The sequence below is a fragment of the Podarcis liolepis genome (assembly GCF_965112155.1).
Source record: "Podarcis liolepis genome assembly, chromosome: 5".
NCBI classification, from domain to species: Eukaryota; Metazoa; Chordata; class Lepidosauria; order Squamata; family Lacertidae; genus Podarcis; species Podarcis liolepis.
The window spans coordinates 30518815-30545862 of record NC_139556.1 but is presented as its reverse complement, the minus strand read 5'-3'; the positions used below and the strand labels follow the sequence as shown (position 1 = coordinate 30545862).

The 27048-nt window shown below is 39.5% G+C and overlaps 1 protein-coding gene across 1 annotated transcript in view; it reads right to left on the bottom strand.

Moving 5' to 3' along the window:
- Window positions 1–3323: 3323 nt before the first annotated feature.
- Window positions 3324–27048, bottom strand: part of REEP3 (receptor accessory protein 3) — a 31843-nt gene continuing 8118 nt past the window's right edge. Inside the window, exons 2-8 of the mRNA XM_083502879.1 lie at window positions 22656–22728; window positions 15089–15165; window positions 14662–14782; window positions 14378–14491; window positions 9468–9618; window positions 9050–9201; window positions 3324–7388 (exon numbers count right to left, since the gene is read on the bottom strand). Coding sequence (XP_083359005.1) covers window positions 7332–7388; window positions 9050–9201; window positions 9468–9618; window positions 14378–14491; window positions 14662–14782; window positions 15089–15165; window positions 22656–22728 — 745 coding nt within the window. The 3' untranslated portion in view covers window positions 3324–7331. The remainder of the gene's footprint in view (window positions 7389–9049; window positions 9202–9467; window positions 9619–14377; window positions 14492–14661; window positions 14783–15088; window positions 15166–22655; window positions 22729–27048) is intronic.

Below are 27048 nucleotides of genomic sequence, written 5' to 3'. Positions count from 1 at the left end.
CATGTCAGATGGCCATCCAGCCTCTGCTTAAAGGCCTCCAAGGAAGGAGAGTTCACCCCGCTTCACTGTCAGAACAGCTCTTACTGTTAGTTAAGTGCTCTCATCAGTATCTAAAAGAATGAACTAGGTTGCAAGAGCTACAACTAAGTGATGGTACTATCCAAGCTAATGGGTAGGCCTCTCTTCCCACACCCAGCAGCTACATAGAACAATAGCCAGAGTTGTGAGCTGAAAAGCTGAAGATTGAGCCATGTTTTGCTCTGTGCTGGACTTTGGGGCTCCCCTGGAAACCTAAGGTGAAGTGAGATCTGTTGGGGTGTTAATGCTATGATCATGCCCCACCATCCTACGCTCAGGTTGTATATATGTGTAAATATAACCATATGTCCTAAATACATCCACAGCCTTAACTGACATTCGTTCTAAGGAAACCACACCCTGGGAAAACACTTGGGACCCTTGGAGTCTCTCACCATTCAGAGACTAGGGTTGTAACATTTTACACTGGTACCTCAGGTTAAGTACTTAATTCGTTCCGGAGGTCCGTACTTAACCTGAAACTGTTCTTAAGCTGAAGCACCACTTTAGCTAATGGGGTCTCCTGCTGCTGCCGCGCCACCAGAGCCCGATTTCTGTTCTCATCCTGAAGCAAAGTTCTTAACCTGAAGCACTATTTCTGGGTTAGCGGAGTCTGTAACCTGAAGCGTATGTAACCTGAGGTACCACTGTACAACATGCATCTCTCCTCTTTGCATGCAAATAGCACTGATAATTGTAGCTTGATGGTTTTTAGTTTAGTAAACAGAAACACTGCTCTGGGGCTTTCTCTTTGAGTTTCCAATTAGGGCATCACAACAGGAATGACAGTACTTCAAGATCATGCAATGGGCCATTTTCCTAGAAGCACTCTATCACTCTCATTGCCAGCTTGGCTTTGAATACTGCTAGGGAAGTTACTTTACTCTTCAAAGAATAGAAGGCAGAGATGTATGTGCTGAAAAATATTGGAATGTACGGTACTTTTAATGCCTAAGACAATCCAAAAGGAGTTTTCTGCATCTGCTGAGAGATGAGACTTTGGGGAGCTCTATGTTGTGAGGTCTGATTGCTGCTGCTGCATGGCTGCTATTACGGTATTGCCATAATACCCATTCATCCTGTGCAATTTGACATTACAAGACTACAAATTACAAAAGCACCCATTCAGGGGCTTCTGCACTGTGCCATCTCGAAGAGCTGGGAAGCCACAAAGAAGAGACTTGCACTTTAAGTCAGCAGTATGTTGTGAGACTGTGAAGAAAGAGCTTGAGGAGCAGGGCAAACAGTTTGGTGCATTGAAAGGTACCTGCCAAGTGCAATCCTACTCTCCTAAGAACCTAAGATTAGCCAGCTGGATCAGGCCCATCTAGTCCAGCATCCTGTTTTCGTAGTGGTCAACCAGATGCCTTTGGGAAACCAGTAAACAGAGCATTCTCCCCTTCCATGGTTTCCAGCAATTGGTATCTGGAAGCATTGCTGCCTCCAACTGTGGGGGGAGAGCATAGCCATCATGGCTAGTAGCCATCAATAGCCCTCTCCTCCGTGAATTTGTCTAATCCTCTTTTAAAGCCATCCAAGATGGCGGCCATCCCCACCTCCTAGGGGAGCAAGTTCCGTAGTGTGACTATGCGCTATGTGAAGAAGTACATTCTTCCAGCATTCAGCTTCGTATTTCATAGAATGTATGAAAACCTTTTTAATCTCTAAGGCAGCATACCCAATGGTTTATTCAGTGAGGAAGGTTGTTAGAAACAGGCAGCATGTATGGTACAGGGTATCAGAAACCAGAACAGTGGGAGAGCAGTGGAACAAACACTTATTAGATCTGCCCCTCTTTGCAGATCAATATTTTCCATGTGCAATTCTTCAAGTGTGCATATGAACCATAATTGCAAGTCTTAACAGTGCCACTGGGCACTGGGTTCTGCTTCCTGGGCAACACCCAACAGCTAGGTGAATGTATGCCACTTACAACTACCCATTTTTCCTTTCATGTATTCCATCCCTCTTATTGCTCTGTAACTTTCCCATGAGAAAATTGGTCACATCCAACAAGACAGCATAAAAAGATATCCATGCTGTTCAGAAATATAAAAATGGTGGCCTGTAAATCCATCTTTCCAAGTGATCCTGCCCACTCAGCAGTTCCACTAATCCACATCCCTCTGTGCACTGACACCAAAATTCCAGTGTAGCAAAAAATTCATTCTATGTTATTTAATAAATTATAGGATAATTTAATAAATTATCCCAAACATCTTAAGTGAAAAAAGCAAAAACATTAGAACTCCCCACTGTCAAACATCTTTCTACTGTAAGGCAAGACACAAATCAACAGAATCCTAAGATGTACTTGTCTCTGACAAGATGCACAGACAATCTAATACAAAAGTTAAAAGCATTGCACATGAAGAATTCAGGGGGTGGAGTGAGCAGCCAACCCACTTAGTTGATTCCAAGACATTTCGTCTTCAGCAAAATTGCACGTTTCCCATCCCAGTGGAGGAAAGACGCTGGAAGGTCACATATAGCTCACTCACACAAGTGTTTCCAATCAAAAGCTCCTTCCCAAAATTATCAACAGTGCTGGCGTAAGCTTTTTTTAAATAAAAAAACAACCACCATGGAAGTGAAAAATATGTTCAGAAGAAAAATAAAAACAATTGTTTTTATAAGAACGATGAAATCACATCCTTATATTTTAGTTTTGAAAGGAACGTGAGAATATTTTCTCAAGCTTGGCAAGACATGATCATTGCAACTCAAGAGGGCACGCCTGAGGATATTCTGGCTCAAAATAAATAGTAGCTTGTGCTTTTGCTCTTCCATAAAATGTAACCATTGCTACCATGTGCCATCATTACTAAAAATGACCCTACCACATTTAGACAGATGTCTGAGATTATGATCAGGATTTAAAACAACCATGAAAACGATTTCAGCACAACTAAAGAGGTTTCAGGCTATTTCTTGCTCAACCAGGAGTTCACTCCCCCCCCCCACTGCATTTGAAAGTGAGATAGTTCAGCTTGGTATCAGATCACTTTGGGGATCTTTTCTGGAGAGGAGACAAAGGCTTTAAGCTAGGCTAAAGGAGTCTTGCCCCTGCAAGCATCCATGGGATCAGAGCAGGTTTAAAGAGAGATGTGGAAGAATGACAATTTGCAATTGGTATGATTCCAACCATTTTAGATTTGAGGCAGCTCAGTACATTACTTCCTATAATGTTTTTATTTCCCTAGATATTAAGCTGCATGGCATTTGAATGAGACAGGACAAAGACATTGAAAGTATTCATTTTATTAAGTATCTTTTTTTTAAAAAAAAATCTTTTCAAGAGCCATTGCATCTTCAAAAATAGCATATACATAGGTAAAGAAGTATCAGTACAAAACTCAGTACTACAAATATGTAAACAAGTTGACAGTCTGTTACAGATGGGAAAGTTAAAGCTTACAGTCTTAAAGCTGCAATTAGTCAATATGTTGAAGTTGCATTTGTAAGAGCTGGTAAGTAGAAGCAGTCCTTGAAAATAGTTTAATGTTTCTTTTGCATAATACGTACTTCATTCAACATTGATCTATCATCTTTCAACAAAATACCTTGTTTTTGACGTGGTAAAACCTATTATATTTAATTTGCAGCAATTATTTTGCCATTCTTTGAATCCAAGAAGCTAAAAAATGGATTTTAAAAATGGGAGAAAGGAATTGCTTTTCATTCATTTCACTGAAGGACAACCTCACTGGGTGAGTGTCCAAGGAATGTGCCACTTGTAGTTGCCATGGGTGTACACCATAGTCTTTCGATATACTTGAACCAGGAAGATTCAGCCAACCAAGAGCTCCCTTTGTATCACACCCATACCATACAAGTACAATCACACCTGCACCATACACATGCAAGCACTACATGTAACTTTTGAGTATTCATGATACAAGTACACACCAACAACATAACATACAAAGCAGCCCTTAAGCCTTACAAATTTTCAGGATGAGTCTGTTTGACAAAAGGTATGGATATATTTAAAAAAAAAAAGCCGAAATAACATATCATTTCGCAATCACTTCCTATACAGTTCCTTTGAAATTATCTGGTTGGATCAGTTGTAGGAAGATACAAAACTGTTTTGTCTGACCCAGTATGGTGTGTGCTTCTACATAACAAGCCACAAGTTATTTTAAAAGCAAAAGTGGAAGACACAAGTTGAAAACTAGGCTGGCTTATTTTAGAACTACGGTCCTCCAGTATGTAGGCTTCAAAAAAAGCCTAAGGCTGATTTAAATTTTGTTAACAGATTATACAACAGAAAGACTTCTGAAAGATAATGCTGGGAATACCCCTCCAATTCAGATACTATACTCCTTTCTCCCTACACTCAGTGTAACCACGTTAGTAGCTACTCTGAGGGCCAAACTAGAGAAAATACCATTCAACAATTAGCAGCTACATAGGTGGCTTTTTAAAAATAAATTGCAGCCACAGAGACATCACTCTGAATTGGGAATTTTGTGTGGGAGTAGCCCCCCCCCCCGATTTTCAATTGGGCGGGATGCTCCATGCCAATCAGCCCCATCCCCAGCAGCTGTAATTTACCTTTTAAAAAATCAATCATGTATCTGATTTTGTGAACAGCATCTTAGCAAGTTGGATACAAAAATGTAAAAGCAAGCATTGTTTCTTATTAAAATTCTGTTTCCAAAGCTGAAGAGAAAACAGTTCTTTAGTTCCTTATTTGGGGCAAGCTGTCAGTATTCAGAATAAATGGTAAATTCTTTTCTGGAGAAGAGACACTTCCACATGGCATGAATTAAAAATTGTGAAGCATATATGTATTTGGAACAACTTCCTTTGGAACCACTTTACCAAGTTAAAACCCTAGTACCAACATATATAACAGCAGCAATTTTTTTCAAGTGTTCGGTTAAAAAGTGTGCAGCACTCAAAGCTGTGAAGATCAGGCTTAAAATGTGAACCTCTTTTCATGATTTCTTAAATAACATTTAATGGCTGAGGGTCTGACATGGTTCTTGCATCCAGAAGCATTACTAAAACTCCTGGTTATTCTAATAGTTTTGGAAGATTCACCTGTCTAAAAAGGACAAGTCAAGACATTCCTCAGGAATCTAGCCAAAAATAATAGTCATTTGATGTTCTAAATCTTGATATTCTTAAGTGTTCAGTACTTAACACTTAAGAATATCAAGATTTAGAACATTTCAAGTGCTACTCTTGAATGGCATAACGAACATCACAGAAGTGTATCAAGTTAACACAAGCTCTACATATTATGCTTGTTTTACATAAGATATGTACATATATGTAAGCCCAACTACCCAGTTGCTCTGGATCGTATCCAACAAAGTATTTCAGTATCTGGCTGTGTAGCTGAACTTTCCTTCCCTCTCCTTTCTTCTCCCATGAGAGCCCTAAATCTGTTCTGGGGTTTCACCAACCCTCTGCAGCAGATTTGGGGAGGACATGCAGGGAAAGGGCAAATATGACACTGGAAATGAAAAATCTTGCAACTGCTTGGTTGCATACCACCCTCGTGTTCCTGAAATGGCCTTCAATTCTCTGCAGTGCGCCAACATAAAACTTTCAATGTTTTACAAAAGAATTAAAAAAACAAGCACAATAAAAAGCATATGCAAGATGATTATTAAAACACTAGAAACACAGGACTCTAAAATAATAGAACAACTTAATTTAGAGTGTGCAAGTTTTTCCTGTTTCTTGAGTTTGACATGTCTAGTACACGGTACACCATACGACCGCTGGTATCCAACAAAAAGGTTTGAAATCTTTTGGGTCTTGTAGTTAAATTCCTTTATATACATTCCAAAAAGAAAAGGCACCTGGCCCATATTGCTCAGCTGCGTGCTCTCACATGCAGCAGTGAACCCATAAGAGAAAGTCCACACGAAGATAAACTTGATAAGAGTTGCATGCAGAAAGTGCTAAGTTCGATCCCTGATGGTCTCCAGGTGTTGCTTGGAGAAATACCTGTCTGAAACACTGAGGTGCTGCTGCCAGTGTAGACTATACTGAACTAGATAAGACTGTGTGTTGCAGCTTTCTGTGTTCCTTGGTCAACACTGCATTGAAAAAACCAATTAGAACTGCAATACTACAGATCACAGCATGCAAGTGTCCAGATACAGATAGCAAAGGGACCTGTGTAACACGTTTGTTGTGGCACAAACATCTGTGGACTACAGTGCACATCTACCTGTAACTCAGGGTAACACTTCATGTATCTGTGAACTGTAGTTCATGGCAGCTCATGCCTGTTGTTTTTGCTGCAAAAGACTAGCACAGGGGCTGCTCTGGAAAGAGATAATGTTCTGAGTGATCAACTCGGCTGTATGCACAGGCTACCTTCAAATCCCTTGTTACAGTAAAGCAATATACAGACCTCCAAACAATGAAGCAAGTTATGTGAGCCTTCTGGGGTTGTTGTTGTTGTTATTTTAGTTCTATACTGCAAATTCATATAAAATATATCTATGCAGCGTACAGAATTTCACCTAAAACCAACTTCAGACTGAATAAAGCAGTCTCCCCATGTCACATAGCAGTGAGGAAATTATCAAAAGTAGTTTGTCATGTTTTAAGAAAGTGAATTCCACTAGGTAGCAGAAACCCCTTGAACAGCCATAAGTTGTTCTTTGGATCCAAGCCATTAAGAAGATTAATTGTGAATGAATTTTTCTTTCACACTCAATACTCTTACATTGCATTTTAAGAATTTTTAAGGAATCTAGCACAATGATGCATTCAAGTATAAGCTTTCCAAGTATAAAAAAGGAAATTCTGGAAGTGCTGAGATTTTCAGTAAGTGTTAACCAAGCACTTAATGCTCATCCACAAAGCCACAATTAAAAGTCTCTAAGAGTCAGCTGTTAAATTATTTCACTTATGAAGTACAAAAGCGTAATGTGCTAACCTAAACATATTAGCAATTAGTTTTAAGAAACTGAGATTAAACATAACTCCACTCTTTAAAGCAATATATTCTTACCACCATGACTGAATTATTGATATGGATAATCCCTAAACATAGTGGCCAGTTAAGTCAGGTATGCACACAGAGCTCTGTGTATGCAGGGCTTTCCCCTTCCTCTCCAATGATCAAGAAAATGCTCTACACTGGCAATGGGAATCCACACGTGTGCCAAGTGTTTCCCTTCAGAGAATGGGGAAGTCCTATGCAGGACAAGGCCCTATTGTGGGCCTGCAGGAAGCAACTAATATAGCAGTTTGACATGCTGAATTGTGAAGATCGTTTAGAAGTACACTTGTGGTCTTCTCTTCACTTTGTATTTTAATGAACCATACCGCACCTGAAAGAAAAAAATGGCATGGAAGATTTAGATACAAAGAGCAAAATCTGGTGCAAAATTTGTAAAACTGGCTGTTTATTTTCTGTCAGGAATAGAATCAAGCATAAGGACATGAATGAAAGTGTTAATCCAATTATGTGCAATAAAAACAGCTTCAGATCATTAGCAGCCTTTAAAAACTGCCAGTCTGTGCACAGGGGTAGCCAATATGGTGTCCTTCACATGTGGTTTGATTACAGCTCCCACCATCTCTGAACGTGCCAGCTGATAGTAGGCCAAAACATCTGGATGGTTTTATGTTGGTTACCCCAAATGACCACTACAGAACACACAACAAGGTTGATGCATACAGTACAGTCATCAAGAGCTATTGCACCCCCTTCCCATTTTTATTTCCCTTAGCATATGAATGATTTGACAAAATACTGAACAGAAAAACCTGGCAAAGCAGGACATGAAGAAGAAACAGATAAAAACAAATATATTTGAAAGCTGGAACATATTAATGCTGTGTGAATGTCACTTAAAACACAATTCGAGAGATCCGGAGCCAACTGCTAGAGCAGCAATCTCCCTCCCTCCTAGGGAAAACATGTTCCCCCTCCCAGCTTCAGCATAACTCAGAGGGATTTCAGCATTATTCCTTTAAGCAGGCGTTGAACCTACATGTTCATTCAGTTCCAACTTACCCTGACCTATGGTACAAGAGAAGGGGGAATGCAGTCCTGAGAGGGAAGGGAGTAGAAAGAATGAGCAGGGGGCTCCCCATTGCTTAACCCAGCCTTCCTCAAGCTGGTGTCCTCTAGATTTTGTTGGGACTCCAATTCCCATGGGCATCATGCTGGGGAAGACTGCTTAACTACTGTTAAAAGGCAACCAGTGCATCACCGAGAAAACGTTCATAGGTGAAGACTGCCAGATGCACCTTTTGAATTATAATACTTTGAACATCCAACTATGGTAGCATGATGAGCCAACAATTAATATTTAAAGGCCGTTTGTATTATGAAAAAGCTTTAATAAAACCTTATTTTGAAAAAAGAAAGGCTATGTTTCAAAATATTCCCCCAGAAAGGCATAAAATACCGGGGGGGGGGGGGAGGAGTCTCTCTTCCAGGCAGCCTTAGAATAACAAAAAAAAATCAGCAAAAAAAAAAAAGATATCAGCAACAACAGTGGAAAAAGCTGCATAAAACACACATTTCCGTTGATCTGGTTCTTGCTGCAGAGCAAGCTGGAAATATTCAGCTTATTAGGTGTTATGTCATGTGCCCATTGTCAGAGACATGGCCTGGAGCAGCTACCCCACTCTGCTGGGGGCAGAATGGTCTGGGAGGGTTTCTGGCTAACAGGACTCTGAACTGCAGGACACAAAGGGACGTCAACAAAATGGCTTCCAAGTGCCCTCACCAACATTATGGAGCATGAAGGTTGTCTTGGTACTCTAGTGACCTTCATGTGATAAACAGGAAGATCAACTGCTCGAGCGCAGATAGCATAAATTCTTATCTGAACCTAACCAAACAGGAGTGAGAGTGCATTACTGCTGTCCATCAGGAGATCTGGAGTGAGGTGTTGCCAATATGTAAATGACATACAGCTCTATTTCTTTGTACCATCTGAACACAGAACTTTATATTACTAAGTAGAGATGTACTTGCCTCCTTGCGGCCTTTGATAGTTTTTACCGATTTCATACTTTGTGTTCGCCGGAGACCTCTCTGAGTGAACGTCTCATCCTCTGAATACGTCCCTTCCCTCTCCTCATCTGTTTTATCATCTTCAGAATCTTTTTTTAATGGAATAGTGTAACCTGAGATTGCAAAGTTGAAAGTTTGTTAAATTATAAATCATTGGTATAAATTATCTTTAAATAAGGTGAATACTGGGGACTAGACAAAGCTGGACTGTTCTGATAAAATCTGCAGGAACAAGGTTTTCTCAATTACCAGTAAAATAACATGGTTGTATTCATCCACTGCTTGCTTTATACAAAATTTAATGGGCAACATCCAATATCAGTTATCACATGATCTAGCAAAAACAGAAACATCCCAATTCTTTTAGTAATATACAGACCTAAAGTTTCATTGGTGGTGGAGCTTCTGCTTCTCTTTTTTGTATCAGGTAATGTTTGGTAGTGTCTTTGTCCCACTGGTTCATCACCTTGTATAGCTGTTAAGTCATGCATACTGAAACTCCGCAGCTTTTCAGTTATTGCCCCTTGACCCTGAAAAATTAAGGGGGGGGAGGGGAAAGAGAAATGTTTTAATAGGAAAAGGATCATTTTTCCTCCAAGTTTATTTGTAACAGTCAAAATACAAATTGTACTATTACAAGGCATTACATGCAGTGCTTCCATTTCCATCAAGCATATTGTGTTCTTTTGTGTAGCACCTTGCTTAAACATAAACTTAAAACTTCCACAATACATAATTTACACTAGTAAACCAATTTATAAAATCACATACTCTCTTTAAAAATAATGCCAGATGTTCTGCACAAATGGAGGTTTCCCAGTTTTGTATTAGAGCTGAACTGTATTGTTACACTCCCGGCTGTAGATTAAGGGAGTGACAACGCAATTCTACATACATCTTCCACTGAATAATTCTCGTTGAAATCACTGGAGCTTATTCCTGATCGTGCTGTAACTATTGCACTATAGCACATGTACAAGTGCCTCTATGGAAATGGAGCTGCAAAAAATACACCTGGAAAAACTCTATCCCTTGTCAACCTTAAATAATTATAAGGGGCATGTAAAGTTCTGGGCAAGCTGACAGTTTTGAATGCAACAAATAAGCTTCTAAGTGTCAAGATGACACCTGTTGTTGTTTTTTAAAAAAAGGATGGTGTGTGTGTGTGTGCGCGCACATGTGCAGGACAGGGCTGAAGCATGCAAGTGCATGTAGCACCTGCAATAGTTTCTATAGTCCATGAACAAGCCTGAGGCTCCTGCACTTCTCTCTCTGCTTTTTCCTCCGGCATGTGTGTAAGAAGGTTTTTTGGATACTTCCACTTCCATTTTAGATTAACTGCCACTTGTTGCGCTGCCCAAACCCAGCCATGGTTGGTTCGAAACAAAACAGCTTGTTTTAAATCGAGCCAGAGTTTTAGATTAATTACAGTTTAGGGTTCAGAGGAAATGCTAAACTGTGGTTAATCGGAACAAAAGTTTCTGATTTGCTCCTCACACAGCTGCACAAGAAGTGGTGGTGGTGGGAATGCACAAGTCTTGAGGCTCGGACAGCCTCATTCCTAGTCATTAACAAGGTTTATCATGAGATCCATCCAAGTTGTAGAAGCCAAAGTGACAAAAGTGTACTAGTAGGGCAATGCAGAAAACCAGCAGTAAAAATGTAAGTAGAAAGCCAGTAGAAGCACAGTATTCAGTGTTTTGCACTACGTACCGCATTTATTTGCCCAGATAGTCAGCACAGTGGTACCTCCGGTTGCGGATGGGATCCGTTCCGGAGCTCCGGTTGGATCCCGAGGTTTCCGCAACCAGAGGGACCGCTTCTGCGCATGCAGCAAAACCTGGAAAAATACTTCTAGGTTTGCTGTGTTCACATCCTGAAGGATACACAACCAGAGGTGTGCTTATCCAGAGGTACCACTGTATTGGCTGTGCAAAGGGTCCCCTGTCATGTAACTACTTTGTAGATACAGAACACATGAAAGTACTTCATACACAACACTCAATTTATGGAACTGCTTGCCATAATACACAGTTATAGCTACAAGCTTAGATGACATTAAAAGAGATTAAACAAAATCATGGAAAATTGGTAAATCAATGGATACTGGCTACCACAGCTAAACGGAGCCTCAGTGTTCAGAGGTGCTGGGATGTACAAATTGCTGTTGCTTTCATGAATTGCTTGTGGGCTTCCTGGAAGTATTTGGCTTGTTACTGTTAGAAACAGCATTCTCAACTAAAAGCATTTCCATCCATCTTAAGTGTAAGTCAGGACCATTTCAAATACCCAACCCAGATTACTCATTTTTGTGAAATTCTATTTAGCATCTGGATCACAATTTCTGTATCTATAAGCCCCAATATATTAAAAATAGTCCTATAATAATGTACTTACTCTGAGAATTTTTACAGCTCTCCAGCTTTTATAGGCCTCCAGTTGTCAGGGAACAGCATCTTTGACCCAACTAGCTTCCTATCCTATATTGCATTTAATTGTGTCCTCCTGTCATATAGGATCTTTAATGCAGCCAACCCAACTGTGCCTCATATATCCAGTCCATCTGGTACAATCTCCTGGCCATAAAGTTCCGAATTTTCTTAAAATATAATTACTGAATTTACACTTAAGCATGCAAGCTCATACAAGTTACCTTTTCCTTATTTATTTTAAGCATGCAGATGGTGACTTTCCTTGCTGTAAAACTTCCATGTGCTATATTAAACAGTTCAGCCCACGTGAATTAATTCACTAACAGGACCAGCAATCCTTTCAAGCACATTTGGGAGAAATTTGGTTTAACAAAGGGCTGCAGTTATGGCTGACAAAGTAGCCTTATGCCATTCGTTTTCTTGTTTTCAGCTGTCAACACATTAGTACTGTAGTAACATCCTTAGAGGTTGCATGATATATAATAACCTGTTTAAACATAGATCTGAAACATGGTATAAATGGTCAGAACTTCTCATACAAATCTTTGTCCTTGAACAAAAAGCTACAAATTGGCAGTAACCAAAGGCCGTTTTGAACCTCTGTAGATAAACCAGCAGAGGAATCATCTCAGAACACTAAATTATGCATTTGGAAATATAATGGTCTTCATTAAACAGCTAGTTCTCAGGATAAGAGTAAATAGACAAAGCATGGCCAAATATAAAATACTACATATGAAAGAGAAGTGAGGAGCTACTTTGGCTGCATACCATCAGCAGTTTGCAGCGTTTGAAGTTGAGGAAATGAAACCTTGAGAATAGCAGGTACAGCAAAAATGGAAGCCATAAACAAGCCAAATAGGACAAAAGCTGAACATTATGACCCTACATTATTGTTTTCTTTCAATAAATTGAGCTCCAACGTTCAGGAAAATCCTGCCTTGATCAAGACTCAAGAGAGGAAGGTTAGGTCTCATGTCTCAGCCTTAGGAAATCCTGGATGTGTGGTTTCTCTGCGTTTGTAAGAACACAGTGGTCACATCATACCAGGCTACTGCCAATTCAGAAAGAACTGATGAGGTAGACATAACACTAAGCCATAGTTTAAAATAAAAAAGAGCCACAGCAAGTCATGCGCTCACATACTCTCTCCCTGGTGCAGATGTGTGAGTGCACATATGCCAAAGACAGGCATGATTTGATCAACTGAGGCCTTATGCAGTTAAGCAATTTCCCCTAAGAATGGCAAATTCTGCATACCCTTGCCAACTAGTAATTATTCCTCCTCAGAATCTCATCTAGTGTCAATTAAAGCAATAGCTATTTCCTGAATAAAATGGCCGTGTGCAGAATTTGAATAGTTGTTTACCAAGAATATCTGACAGCCAGTTCAAACGTTATCCTGCTGCCTAAACACAACACACAGATTATGGCTGTTTGAAAGCTTTTCGCTTGGCAGCACTCCTTGAGGAGTGGTAACAATCTCAATTATTCTTAGCACATCAAACCCAAAAGCATGGGCCACTGAAGTGCTGTACAGACATTTCCACTCATATGCAAAGTTTTAGACTAGAAATGGGGTACCTGTAGCCTTCCAGATACTGCTGCACTACAACTCCCATCATCCCTGATCACTGGCTATGCTTGATCTAAGGCTATGTCCAGTGTCCTGCTGCCAGCTGAAGTTCATCAGGTATCTGCTACGAGTAAGGCCTTTGGGGCGGCAGTGTCAATTTTATAGAATACTCTCCTTAGGGTTTCAACAACTGATTCTTCTGGCACGAGGTTCATCTGGGTTTTTTTAGGAAGGATTTCAGCCTGTCTGCTCTGACATATCCATGCCTTGCTGCAAGCTGGTTTTTCCTGCTCTACTGATTTGTTTTTGCTTCTCTTGTAATATCTAATGTGAATCTGACTGTTTAAAGGTTCACATTTCTTGTTCTGAGATTTCCTTCACCTTGAGGAAAGTGAAACAGAAGGCCAGGGGCTTTGCTCTGAAGATACCTCTTTAAAGTTAGCCAGATAGATTTTTAAGCATTTCCACTACCTTTTTGTTTCTGATCCATTGACTGCTGGTGAAACTTGTCTACAAAGCATTGCTACAAGTATTAGGAAGGTTACACTTCTACTAGTTGCAGTTATAATTTCCTAGAAATATGAAAGACAGGGAGAAAAGAGGAAGCTATCATTCACTAATGCATGGAAATTTACTGCAGGCAATGTCCATCTTGTTCAACCTGTCTTGTACCATTTATTCTAAGCACATCTTTGATTGGAGGTGTATAGATTCTCCTTTTATATTGCTATAGTTACAAATGTTGACTTCATTAGTGTCCATTAGCTACATGCCTGAATTACAGGAAGAACCGAGAAGCTTATTACTTAGACACCTCACAGAAAGTCAGGAGCACACCTTTTGAGTCCAAGTGCAGCAGCCCAATTAAATTAATGTTTTCCAATATCACACAACTCTAAGCAAGAACAGTTATGGTTCAAGTTCATGTAGTGAATTAATATTTTATTCTGAAAAAGGTAAAGAGAATTCAGTGGGGATTCATATTAATTTGCCAACTCATATGTACTGTAGCACTGCTTCATGCTTTAATTTCCATGAACAATTACCTCAACTTGATTGAAGGAAAACAGCAGAAAGAAGCCAGAAATCCTACGGAGTGTGATTACCAGCAAGAAAAGGCAACAAGAGAGAAAGAAAGGGTCATCTTCACTATTTTTTAAAAAAATCATAATATAGCTAGTGTTTAAGAGAGGACATACTTTTAGAACATGCTGTTAGAAAAAAGTTATCCAACTTAATATGCAATGTATTTTTATAATGAACGGTTAAGTAATATTTTACCTTTACAGCTGCTGTCACTGCAGCAGTAGCAGCTAAATTTAAGCCTTGTTTACCAAAGTTAACCATTGTTTCATAACCGCGTTCTTTGGCTTGCACAATATATTCATCAATCTCCTAAGGGGGAAAACAGGCAAACAGTGTGGACATTAATCTAATTTGACATAACATTCTCAGTGTTAAATACAAAGTACTAATGCAAGTTTCTCCGCCCCACCCCAATTGCATTAATTTTTTTATATTATGGAATAAATTATTTTAAAAACACAAAGAGAGGAATGTCTCACCCTTTCTCTTGAAGAAAGAAGAGGATGAAGAAACTTCCTATATATTAAACTTGCTCCTCTAGTATATGGAGAGAGCAACCAAATAACAAATGCAATCTTCAACTCGTAGTACAATGGAAACCTGCAAAACAAATCAGAATTCAAAATTGGGTTCTGTTATTTTAGAAACAGGTACATTCCTTCTAGATTAGAAAGCTCTGGATGATATTGAATAATAACACGTTTTAATCAAAAGCTTTTTTTGGCTTTACTTTAATTATCTATAATCCTTAATCTAGTTTTACATATTACTGCTATTTTATAGCTCTACCTTTTTCAGAACTAGCATAGGAGCATTCGGATAAAGGGTATGTCACACTATAAACTACAATATGTCAAAACACAACTGGAATTGTAACATTATGCTCTGAACCCAAACATATCTTACCAAGATATCATGAGGTCCGTTATTGTTTCAGTAACAGTATAAAGAGCAAACACAATCCAGTACATCATCCACCGCACCTGAAAAGGAAAGATGTGACAATCATTTTAATTTCCAATACATCAATGACAGGAACACAGGATACAGATTTTGCAATGATTTAAACTATGCTTACTTGCTGCTTATATTCATATGTTTTAGAAAGATGGGAACCATAGGTAGCAGACAGCAGCTGAAAGAGTCAGAACCTTTCTGATAAACAGCCCTTTTACTCTAGCTTAAATCAAAGCAGCTCTGATAGTCTGACCAACTTCTGCCGGAAAAGGAACAAAACAACCTATTTGGAAGAAGCAGCTATTGTTTCACTACCATGAGTTAAATCATACAACAAGGAGAAAATACCCTCCATTCCATCGCTTTCCTTAAAATGGGGACTCGAAAAGTAGCACCACTGAGAATCTTCTAAATATAATTCTCACTGGTTAAGCAAGCTGCAGAAAGTGATACATGTCCATTTAAGCTAGTGTTGGCAGTAGCAGTACACAGTACAGGACAGATGGATAGATGGGTATCTCCACCAAAATAAAATTTTATATCAAATTAATTTTGTGAGAGTGCTGATAATTTTGTGTTAGTGTCAGATGGAACCCTACTCATTTTGTATCACAGGACTGTTGCTGACCCAATAGCTATAATATAACCTATGGCAATCTATACAGTCCAACAGTTCCAGCCCTTAGCAAGCTACCAGATCACTGCAAAGATTACAGTGGTTTAGCTGGGTCCCATCGCCTGTGTTCAGTTTGAGACCTCCAGCATCCTAAGGTAAATGTAAAGGGACCCCTGACCATTAGGTCCAGTTGTGGCCAACTCTGGAGTTGCGGCGCTCATCTCGCTTTATTGGCCGAGGGAGCCGGCGTACAGCTTCTGGGTCATGTGGCCAGCATGACTAAACCGCTTCTGGCGAACCAGAGCAGCGCACGGAAACGCTGTTTACCTTCCCGCCGGAGCAGTTTCGAACTGCTAGGTTGGCAGGAGCAGGGACTGAGCAACGGGAACTTACCCCGTTATGGGGATTTGAACCGCTGACCTTCTGATCAGCAAGTCCTAGGCTCTGTGGTTTAACCCACAGCGCCACCCGCGTCCCTTTCCAGCATCCTATACAGAGGCTAATCAGAGCTATCCCTCGCTCCAGTGGGTAGGCTTATATTTTATGAGCAAAATATCCACTGGCATGCTACACTCACTTAATGATACCATGTTCCAATCCAGTTCAGAAGTTCATTATCTTGCTTTAATAAGACACAGAAACACACCAGTCCAAATCACTGTTCCATCACTGACCCACTGACTCTATAGAGACTGGCAGTAGCTTTCCATAGTTTCAGGTGCAAGTCTTTCCTAGCTCTACCTATGACTTTCTGCAAACAAAACATGCTCTCCTATAAAGCTATAGCCCTTCTCCAAATAAGTCTCTGGCCTGTGCCTACAACCCCTTTGCATGAACTGTGATTGAACCACATTCTCTAACCAATTTCCCATTTCACCCATTTACCGATTCTGGAACAAGGCAGACTCTTTAAAACAGTTTTGAGCCATAGTTTCAAGATTTTGACTTGTTCTGAATTTGGTAGGCATGGTCTCCCTGTTCTAAAGAAAGGGGAAAGTGTGATTAGAGACTTCCTGATTTAAATCACAGCTTATGAAAAGGGTGTGTGTATGGGTGTAGTTTGTTCAAATCTCAACCTAAGTGAATATAGTCATCCAAACGTGATCAGTAAGTGGACCAGACAAAAGAATCTGAATGCAGAAGCACAGACTGGATGAAATGTCATGGAGAGTCTTCCTTAAAATGTGCTTTTAAAGAGAGCACAGATTCTCAAAGCATGCGAAGGGCAAGAAAAGCGTCTGTAGTCACTATTTTTGCCGCTTGAAAAATGAACTGCAGTATTAAGTCCAAGGATTTATTCCCATAGGATATTTTAATCTGTCTCTTTTACATTTCCTACACACATTTATGTCATACTTGGTAATTTAGAGGGTTACAAGAAGGGATCTATGGCTAACTACGCTATACAAACCACTGCAAAAATAGCCAAATGCCATTTCCCCGTTAAAACAAAGAAATACATAAATAAGTACTGGGTTTCAATTTATAATAAAAGTTATGCTCTAGTTGTTTAAAAAGCAATTCTCAAAGTCAGGTTGTGAGAATATTCTACAAAGTTATCCTGCTTCCAAATGCATGAAGTACAGTTTTTTGGAGCAAAACATTTTTCTCTAGCTTATTAGCCTGACACTTCTAATCCCAGTTCTCCACAAGGCAAACCATATCAAAATGCCACCATACTAAAATACAAAAAATTGAAAGACACAGCATTACTGAATTTAAAGAAACCAATTTTCAAAGCTAAACAACAACAAAAAACTTTTGTAAAACTACAAGTTGTAATTTACATAGTAGATCAATTAATTACCATACTTTTCCGTGTATAAGACTAGGTTTTTTTTACTAAAAAAAGGGGGGGTAGTCTTATACACGGAGGCAATCTCCCCCCATTTTCTTAATTTTGAGTCCCCGAAAATAGGGGGCGTCTTATACACAGTGCTGTTTAATACACGGAAAAATACGGAATATCTTTAGATGATTAACTAGCGGGGGGGGGGTGAATCAGCAAGGACATGTTTTTATTTGTGATGTGTAAACTTACTTAATCACCCAGTTGAGCATTAAATGCATTTTATTAATCAACTAAAAGTTATTTAGACGGCTGACAGCCTTACGTAATCAATTTTAAAATTACACCATTGAACTCATAGATGTATTTTCCCTTGGAGCAAACTTCGCCCACTTTATTTTTTGAAATTCCTCAGGTTCAGACAGATTTCTTAGCATTTCAGACTGAACAGAGCACCAGTCATGTGATGATATCCTAAGCTTAATTCCCAAAGGAATTAGAGGGTATTTTAAGCACGAGTGAACAGAGTTAAATTAGTGTACATGCCAGCTGAAGTTACTACACTGATGGGCTGTCTTCATCTGAAAAAAATTGACCTTCATGTGAACTTCCATAGACTGAGCAGAATGCTTTAATGCAGAGGAAATGGGGAAGAATAGCAGAGGAAATAGGGGGAAATGCTTTAGCTCTAAAACTTAAGGGTAATTCACTGGCATGTTAATCATCCTAGTGCAGTGTTAGAAACTGAGGTATGAAAGCTAGGAGCTAAATGGCACCTTAAACCTAGGTTATGGGCACCGCAATCGAGTGTCTAGGTGCGCTTTTTTATAACAAGAATACAAAGCTGAAAATGAATGAACTGCAGCTAAAACCTTATGTTCATTTTTCACATGGTCTAGTCCTCATCTGAAGACTGCAAATAAACAAAGCCATACTTCCCCTGCCCTCCCCTCTAATATTCTTATGAGGGTCCCTTCTCCAGTCTGCAGAGAGTGGCTGGAAGTAGGGAGGCAGAAAAAGTCCTTTCCTTCCAGCAGTGGCAGTTTTAATCTGAATTCTTAGGTGCAGTACTGTGCTCAGAGCTCAGAAACTGCTTGCATTAATGAAATTCCCTGTTGCAAAACGCGCCTAGCACAATGAGTGTTTTGAACACTGCCCTAGTGATTCCATGGAGCCATATTTTGTGGGTTGCACAATTTTAAAAGAAAAAATATTTATTGGTAAAGTGTTCTTTGCAGGGCTAAAAAGAATGTTTCTGATCATTTGGGGCAATGAAAAATCTATTATTAATGCATACTAACATACTATCCATAAAAAGACCATATCAACAAAGATTTATCTCCTAAAAGGAATCAAATCCAATTTTTTAGAAATATGTAAACATGAAGATTTTTTTCTCAGGTGTCAAGAATTTATATTCTGATGGAAGACATGCTTGCTTATTAGCGCATGATTTCTGAATTTAAAAATTGAAATGTCGACATGCATGTGCTAGGGTGTGCTCTGAAGGCATGAGACCTGGATGAATGACCACCTAGGAGCCACAGGTTCCATGTCTGAAAAAAGGTGAGGTGTACATTTAAGAAAATATATAAATATGAATGTTTATATTTAAATCATCAACATAGAGCAATGATAGATTAGATGTACTGCTGCAGGAGAGGATAACTTATGGCATTCCAGATGTTGTTGGGTTGTGACTCTTGCAAGAAAAGTAGCAATGCCAACTCTTTACCCAACTCAACTAAATTCACAAACTTAAAGTCTCATGAATTTCAGTCTCTGTTCTCTGTACTTATATTATTCCATTTTATATAACTTAAGGGGGGGAACTTAAGGGTAAAAAGCTTTAAATGCCAGGCGTTGATAATTACATTTGTGAACATTATCATGTTCACGTATTACCAATAATTATTTGAACTAAACTGCTAGTGGAAAGGGGATTTATGGAAGAGAGTCTGTTTTAAACAAAGAGACATGCTTCCTTAGAGAACTCGTTTAATAATTCAGTATTTCAAGCAGTGCCTGCTTGGGGCAATTACGAACTCAACATCCTGGATGACAGGCTTGCTAAATCAGTCTCGAGGAACTAAAGTTCACCCAGCAAGTTAAAGCAAAAATTCAGTTTCACATGCAGAAGGTTTAGCTGGCCCCATCTCATTAGCCATGCTCATACAATCATATACAGCAAGAAGTGGAACCTCCGGATGTTGATGGCAACTAACTTCAATCAACTCCAATCAGCATGGCCAATGGCCAGCAGTGACTGGAGCTATAGTCAAACAACATCTGGATGGCTAAAGTTTTGCCATCCCCAATATACAGATACTAGTTCAAATAATGGCAATGTACAGTATTTACACAGCGTTGAAACAGGGAACCATGGTGAAGTACAGTGGTGCCCCGCAAGACGAATGCCTCGCAAGACGGAAAACTCGCTAGACGAAAGAGTTTTCCGTTTTGGAGGTGCTTCGCAAAACGAATTTCCTATGGGCTTGCTTCGCAAGTTCCTGCGGGGGTTTTTTCCTCCCCCCTTTTTCTAAGCCGCTTATCAGCTGATCCGATCAGCAGATAAGCCGCTAAAAGCCGCTAAAAGCGCTAATCCGTCAATGGGCTTGCTTCGCAAGACGAAAAAACCGCTAGACGAAGAGAATCACAGAACGGATTCTTTTCGTCTTGCGAGGCACCACTATACTTCCAAATACAATACTGGCTTATATTCCTGGCTTGTTTGGAAGCATTGTGCCGTAGTTCCCAGTTCAGACGTAACTGAAACTAATGTCTGTACTGAATCCTGGGGTGTTTTTGCTACCCATGTAAAGGAAGACTATAGAAGCAGGAAAGGGGTTATATGTGGTTGAACTCCACTCATGCATATCCATGATTATTAAGTGAACAATGAAAACTTAGTAAGACATCCTAACAAGACCAAAGCATATGCTTACCTTGTCTCCTAAATTCCTGCCTAATCTGTATATAGATTGTGTTGGTTGAAGTTCTACTAGTAATTAACAGGTGATAAATCTTTGTTTTTTAAAAAAATAGTTTGTGCTTGCCCTTTGAGAATTTGAACCACAGTACAGCTGTAGGGAAAGTCTCAGATGCAAAGCAGGGAAGCATTTTAATTAATTTTTCAAGCAAGAATATACAACTTGTACAAAATGTTGTTTTAAACTTTAAAAACCATTTGGTATGGGTCACAAGAATCAAAGACCTTTAATCTTCCTAGATTGGAGAAGATTTGTCAGCTCTCTGCTATCTCGGATAAGGCTGTCAAAGTGTTTATTCCCTTGTAAGACAACATCCAAGGGATGGAAAGAGCACCTCCAGAATAGTTCCTATGTAATCTCACCTTCAAGGACATACAATCTGCTCTAACTAAATTTGTCAAAGTTTAATGTTTTGTGAAGGCTGTGTGGAGAAAACTTGTTCTCAACATGATTCAACCAAGGTGATAACAATTCTGACTCCCTTGTTTTGAAGGAGAGCTTCAGATCCCCATTTCTCAAACTGGAAGGTGTGTTGTTCCTGGAGAGGAATAGACAGCTGCCTTGAAAAAGACATACAAACAAGCCCACCCGCCAAAAAACACAGAAACCAAAAAGAAAACACCACTAGAGGCAGAAGATCACATATTCCAACTCATTCAACTACATAAAGACTCTCATAAAATTGGACATAATAGAACTTAAGAAACTGCATATTTGCACTCTTCCAATTTCAGTCAAGGCACACATTGGAAATAGTTACCTCATTGCCTTCCACTTCAAGTTCAACTGGTTGTAAAAGAACAGATTCTAATCTTATTTTTTTCATAAGCAGGAGACATGAAAAAGTTTCTGCTTAAGTAGGTGAACAAAGACCTCTTTCATTAAGATCAACTAAGGCTGCAATCCTACACATTTTTCTCTAAGAGTAAGCCTGAATTCAGCGGTCCTTGCTTTTGAGCAGAAATGTAATGGATAGGTTTGCACTATAGAAGTTTGAGTCTTACTTCCACTGACTGTACAGCGCAGCTATTCAAAAATCCAAATCTTGGCTAGGCGGAGTCTTCCTCTCCCCGCAGATGGGAGAGTGACCCTCTAGGTCAGTGCACAATGTAATAATATGCAGCATGGCTCTCAGCCTTCCTAAGGTGGGTTGGCTTCACAGGAAAAGTATACCCTATACCACAATTAAGGTTGGCAGAAGGAAATGTGCATCAAATTAGGGAACAGCTGACACTGTTCCCTACACAGTGTTCTCTACACTGACGCACTCAGGTATGAATTAGGATCACAAGGTGTTACAATAAATTATTGTCTGCTGTTCACAAACTTGTGCAGTAGCAGTATATGAGATGGGATGGAACCACCCGTAGCAGTATATGAGACGGGATGGAACCACCCACTCAGCACCAGTGTTACTGCTGATCACCTCAGTGGGGCTGGGATATGAAGGCAAAAAGATTGGGACCATGCAGTTGCCCCGGTGGGACTGCCATCATCAATCCAGCACTTCTGCTGGTGCAACTGCCCAGTCTCGGTCTCACAGCTGTCATGTCCCAGTCAGTGTTAGAAACTGAGATATGAAAGCTAGGGGCTAAATGGAGCTTAAACCTAGGTTATGGGCACTGCAATTGAGAGTCTAGGCACACTTATTTTACAACAAGAATGCAAAGCTGAAAATAAATGAACTGCAGCTAAAACCTTATGTTCATTTTTCACATGGTCTAGTCCTCATCTGAAGACTGCAAAAAACAAAACCATACTCTCCCTGCCCTCCCCTCTAATATTCTTACGAGGGTCCCTTCTCCAGTCTGCAGAGAGTGGCTGGAAGTAGGGAGGCAGAAAAAGGTCCTCCTTTCTTTCCAGCAGTAGCAGTTTTAATCTGAAATCTTAGGTGCAATACTGTGCCCTGAGCTTAGAAACTGCTTGCATAAATGAAATTCCCTGTTGCAAAACGCGCCTAGCACAATGGGAGTTTCGATGCTGGTCCCAGCCCCATTCAAGTGAGCAGCAGCATCACCAAACATACTAGTGAACTTGAGACCGTATGACTTTTGATGAAGCTGTGTTGTATCACACCACAAATGCAACTCAGTAATACAAAAATAGCGCAACAAAACTTACGTATTCCTTCACGTTTTTTGTCTTCACAGCTTTGTATGAATAATATGCAGGATACAGCATTCCAAAAACCAGCCTGTTGAAAAAAAATAGAAGTATTTAGGTTTGACAAGAAGGGCACAATAAATAAACAATGAATCTGTAATATTGCATGAGAAAGAAAAAGAGATAAACTGTTTTTTCCAGTCTCTTCAAAAGCAAACTTTGACAACACAAGATAACCTAATGAACAACTGCTTCAGTTAACAGGACTATCCCATCTGAAGTCTGTATGAAGTTTATTTCAGTGCTAACCTATGAACCAATCTTAAGAAAAGTTCCAACATAATCCTGTCTATGGTCTCTGTTTATTGCACTGGATTGGTCTCTGTAATTGGCCCTTCTTAACTTCAATATGAAATACTTCCCAAATATTATTTCTTTGGTCAAAAAAATGGTTGACTGGGGATTGTCTTTGATGCAGATCTTTAAGGTTGGCTGCTTTGATTAAGAAGGAAGTATTTCAAATTCAGTCATATACACATTTCTTGTTCTGCATAGTGAGTTTATTTTTAAAAACCTGAAAATATTGGCAAACATGATTTAATCTATTAGACTTTTAATACAGATTACCCCCATTACACAACCTGCAGTAAGACTTGCATATTTGCCATTTCTACAGAAACACGCTTACATTTGGATTTTCCCCAGTGGCTTTTGCATTGGGAGCTAAACCATTAAACTGGCTGTTGCCAGCAGTGCAAGTGATTTATATGACCTGCAGAGCTCTTAAGGTAGAATTTAATGGGTAGCACAAGAATATAAAAGTTTTACCTATTACACATAACACTTACAGATAGAAAACATAGAATAACTACTTTGAAGCTCGACAAAACACAAATCTTATTTGTTTAAGCCATGACTTAGTTAAAAATCAGCTTCATTAACTACACCCCCCAATCCCCTCCAAACTGGTGCCAAAGTTTTGCAATTGTTTTGCAGCATTTTGCAGCACAAACCCCACATTTTGCAGCACCCCCAAAACTGAGCAATTGATACTCAAAATGGGGGTCATAGGTATCACCCCCAAACCCAACATTCTCTGTTCTGCAGTGCAAACCCCATGTTTTGCAGCCCATCCCCCAAAAGCACAGAAAGCAATACAGTATATCAAACTGAGGCTATTCCAAACCAATGCAAAAGTTATTGCAATAATTCTTTCTACAGCACCTTGAAAACTGTTTATGCTGGAAAATGATTGCAAAATTTTGCTACAGGTTTGGAGGGGACCCAAATTTCAGCATTTGTAGTTAAGGAAGCTTCATGAATGTGCTACAACTACAAATAACAGAAATGCATGAAGGTAAACAAATCTGTTCATCTATCACTTAACATATTTGGCAAAGGGAAAGGTTTGGCTCAGGGAGCTTTCTTTTCTTTTCCTGCATGTCTTCACAAATATCTCTAAAGGGCAGAGATTCTAGTACGTTACAGCTGTGTATGTACATACACACACACTTGCCGCAATTATTCACAGAGGTATCAGGTTTACTCTTTGCTAACTAGCGTATATAGCAAATGTAGCCCTATGAGAGAATATCGTCTGTTTATCTAAAGACTTCGGTACTCCAAGCTAGTTGGATGAATGAAGTATTTCTGTAGGCATAAATACTCATACAGTGGTACCTCGGGTTAAGTACTTAATTAGTTCCAGAGGTCTGTACTTAACCTGAAACTGTTCTTAACCTTAAGCACCAGTTTAGCTAATGGGGCCTCCTGCTGCTGCCGCGCCGCTGGAGCACGATTTCTGTTCTCATCCTGAAGCAAAGTTCTTAACCTGAGGTACTATTTCTGGGCTAGCGGAGTCTGTAACCTAAAGCGTATGTAACCTGAAGTGTATGTAACCTGAAGTGTATGTAACCCGAGGTACCACTGTATTTATATTAACTATTGTATGCACTGTAGCAAAGGCTCTGGGATTATTTTTGAAACATACTAGGGGCAGCACTACTGTAAAATAAGCTATATCACAGTTCGATTAACAAAACATCGTACAAAGACAAAAAATGCTTGCTTTTTATATTGAAGACACTACGTTGACTTTTAGCTGGCATTAAATAAAAAACCATTTTCAGTCAAACTGTTTCAGCTGATTCTAATTATATTACACACTGCTTTTTAATTAATAGACTTGTTTACAAATGTATGTAGTGCCATTTGAGTTCATGGTTGTTTTATTTCTCCAGCTTTATAAAACACAGTGCTTTCTCTGGAATGGAGACAGAGATTTCTAAAAAGAATATACATTCATCAAATATAATAAATATTTATATTCAAATTGAAGTGTGAGGTTTTAAGTATCTAGTCATTCTACAGCATGCAGTTCTCTATATACTGAACATGTTAATAGGGGTGCATGAAAGCAGCTTGCAATGGAGATAACTCTGGCAGCAGACAAACCAATAACAAGGTAGGCACACAATCATGGCAAGAAACTCAACTGCAGATGTGAAAGGGTTATTATCACATTCATGTCTTTGTAAAGTTAGGTTAACTAAATTTATATACTGCTTTCCACAACAAAGGTCTCAAAGTGATTTAGAACCAAGGAAAAATGCAAGGTTGTATTAAATGTAGCAATAAGGAGATCATATGGTCAGTGTAAGTGTTTCTCCGGGAGAGTTTGGGAAGGGGGAAGGGTTGCTTGGGGGGAGGGAGCAAGAAGTCCTATTGTGCTAGCATAAGGTTACTAGATTTTTTTCAATGAATCCGGGGACACTTTTCAACTTCCTACTAAATAGATGGATTTTGTCAGGGGACTGATTTCTAAATCTGGGGCCTGTCCCCAGGAAACGGGGACATCTGGTAACCTCATGCTAGAGGGCATAGTTGTGCTGGTTCAGCTAGTACAATGATTTGGTTGAATACAACCCACAATAATAAAATCCCAGCTTTAATATATTAGAAGCAGAATTAATAATACAATATCATATCATAGGTGTTGCCCCAAGACTTTGCTTGGTGCCAAACTAGAGAACAAGTCTGTTCTCTCATTGCCATTCTCCAGACCTCTTTTAGAGGTGGCTCATAGAGAAGGGACTTAGATGATGACCTTGGTAACTGGGCGGGTTCATACAGGGAAAGGCGTACCTTTACATATAGGGTCCCAAGCCTTATAAGGCTTTAAAAGTCAAAACCAGCACTTGAATTAGGCTCAGAAACAGAGCGTTATCCACCACACTCAGGCCAGAATTTGTGCTATAGCTTCACATTTGGAAAAAAATGCCACATCCATCAGTCCAGACAGGAAAGCGGTTGACCTGCAGGATGGGTGACAGCCCATCAGAATTCCTAATATTTCCTGTTTGCCCAATGAACCAGCACTGAACCAGCACTGAGTCAAATAGGAAGCCTAGGGAAGAAAGAAGACAGCAACTCTGAGCCAAACACTAATGTAACTAAGGACATGTAGGGAAGACAAATGCCCATAAGGAAATGTGCCCTGTTATAATGTAATAGAAAATAACATTCAGCATGCAATCTACTCTAGTTCATGTTGTGAGTCTCCAAAACAGGAGATCCATCTCCCTAGTAAGGTTATGTTAGCGTGTGCACTTCACCAGAATAGTCAGACTTTAGGAGTCACTTTCTTTCAATGAGGAAGTGTTTTTCTGAACTCAAATAGCTAGATACTGTTTAATACTTGGTTGCCATGGCAGTCTGGTGAAACATGCTTTAAATCACCAGATGGCTGATCTTTATACAAAGCAGGTACTGGCAGCACTCCAGTTCTTTCAAGTATTTCCTAAGGCATCCATGTCTGTAGAAAACAGGTCTACCGCAAATGTATGCAATAGTTCACCAGAGGTAGATTTCACATAATGAAATATATGCACTATCCATTTATATTCTTCCCAAACATGTTCTGACAACTGGCCCCACCCACACTAGACACTCAGGTAAGTTCAAGGATTCCATACACCTTACATCAATACAGCAGTTTGCCACATGAAGAGAATAAAATTCAACATAACAAGGTTTGCTTCTGGTAAACCAGGACCAACTAGGACTTTCAAGATTAATACTGGGCTCCTTTAGAAGAAAATGCCATGTTCTTGATGCACTGGCTAGCATTTTTTTAAAAAATCACCTTTGTGATTATGGCAATTATAGACGTGTATTCTCCCCACCCAACATGCATATTATGAGAGATGACTAATTCAGTAGGACTGGCAACACATTAAGATATGTTAACTACTCATCTTCTAATCAACAATTAAATATGCACTTTACCAAAGATCAATATAGATGACTTCCAGGATACTGAAAGGCATAAGTTAACATTCCAAGCAGGAAAATGGACTTTCATTCTTCAAAAGGAAGGATGAGAAACTTATCGCCCTCCAGATTTTTTGAA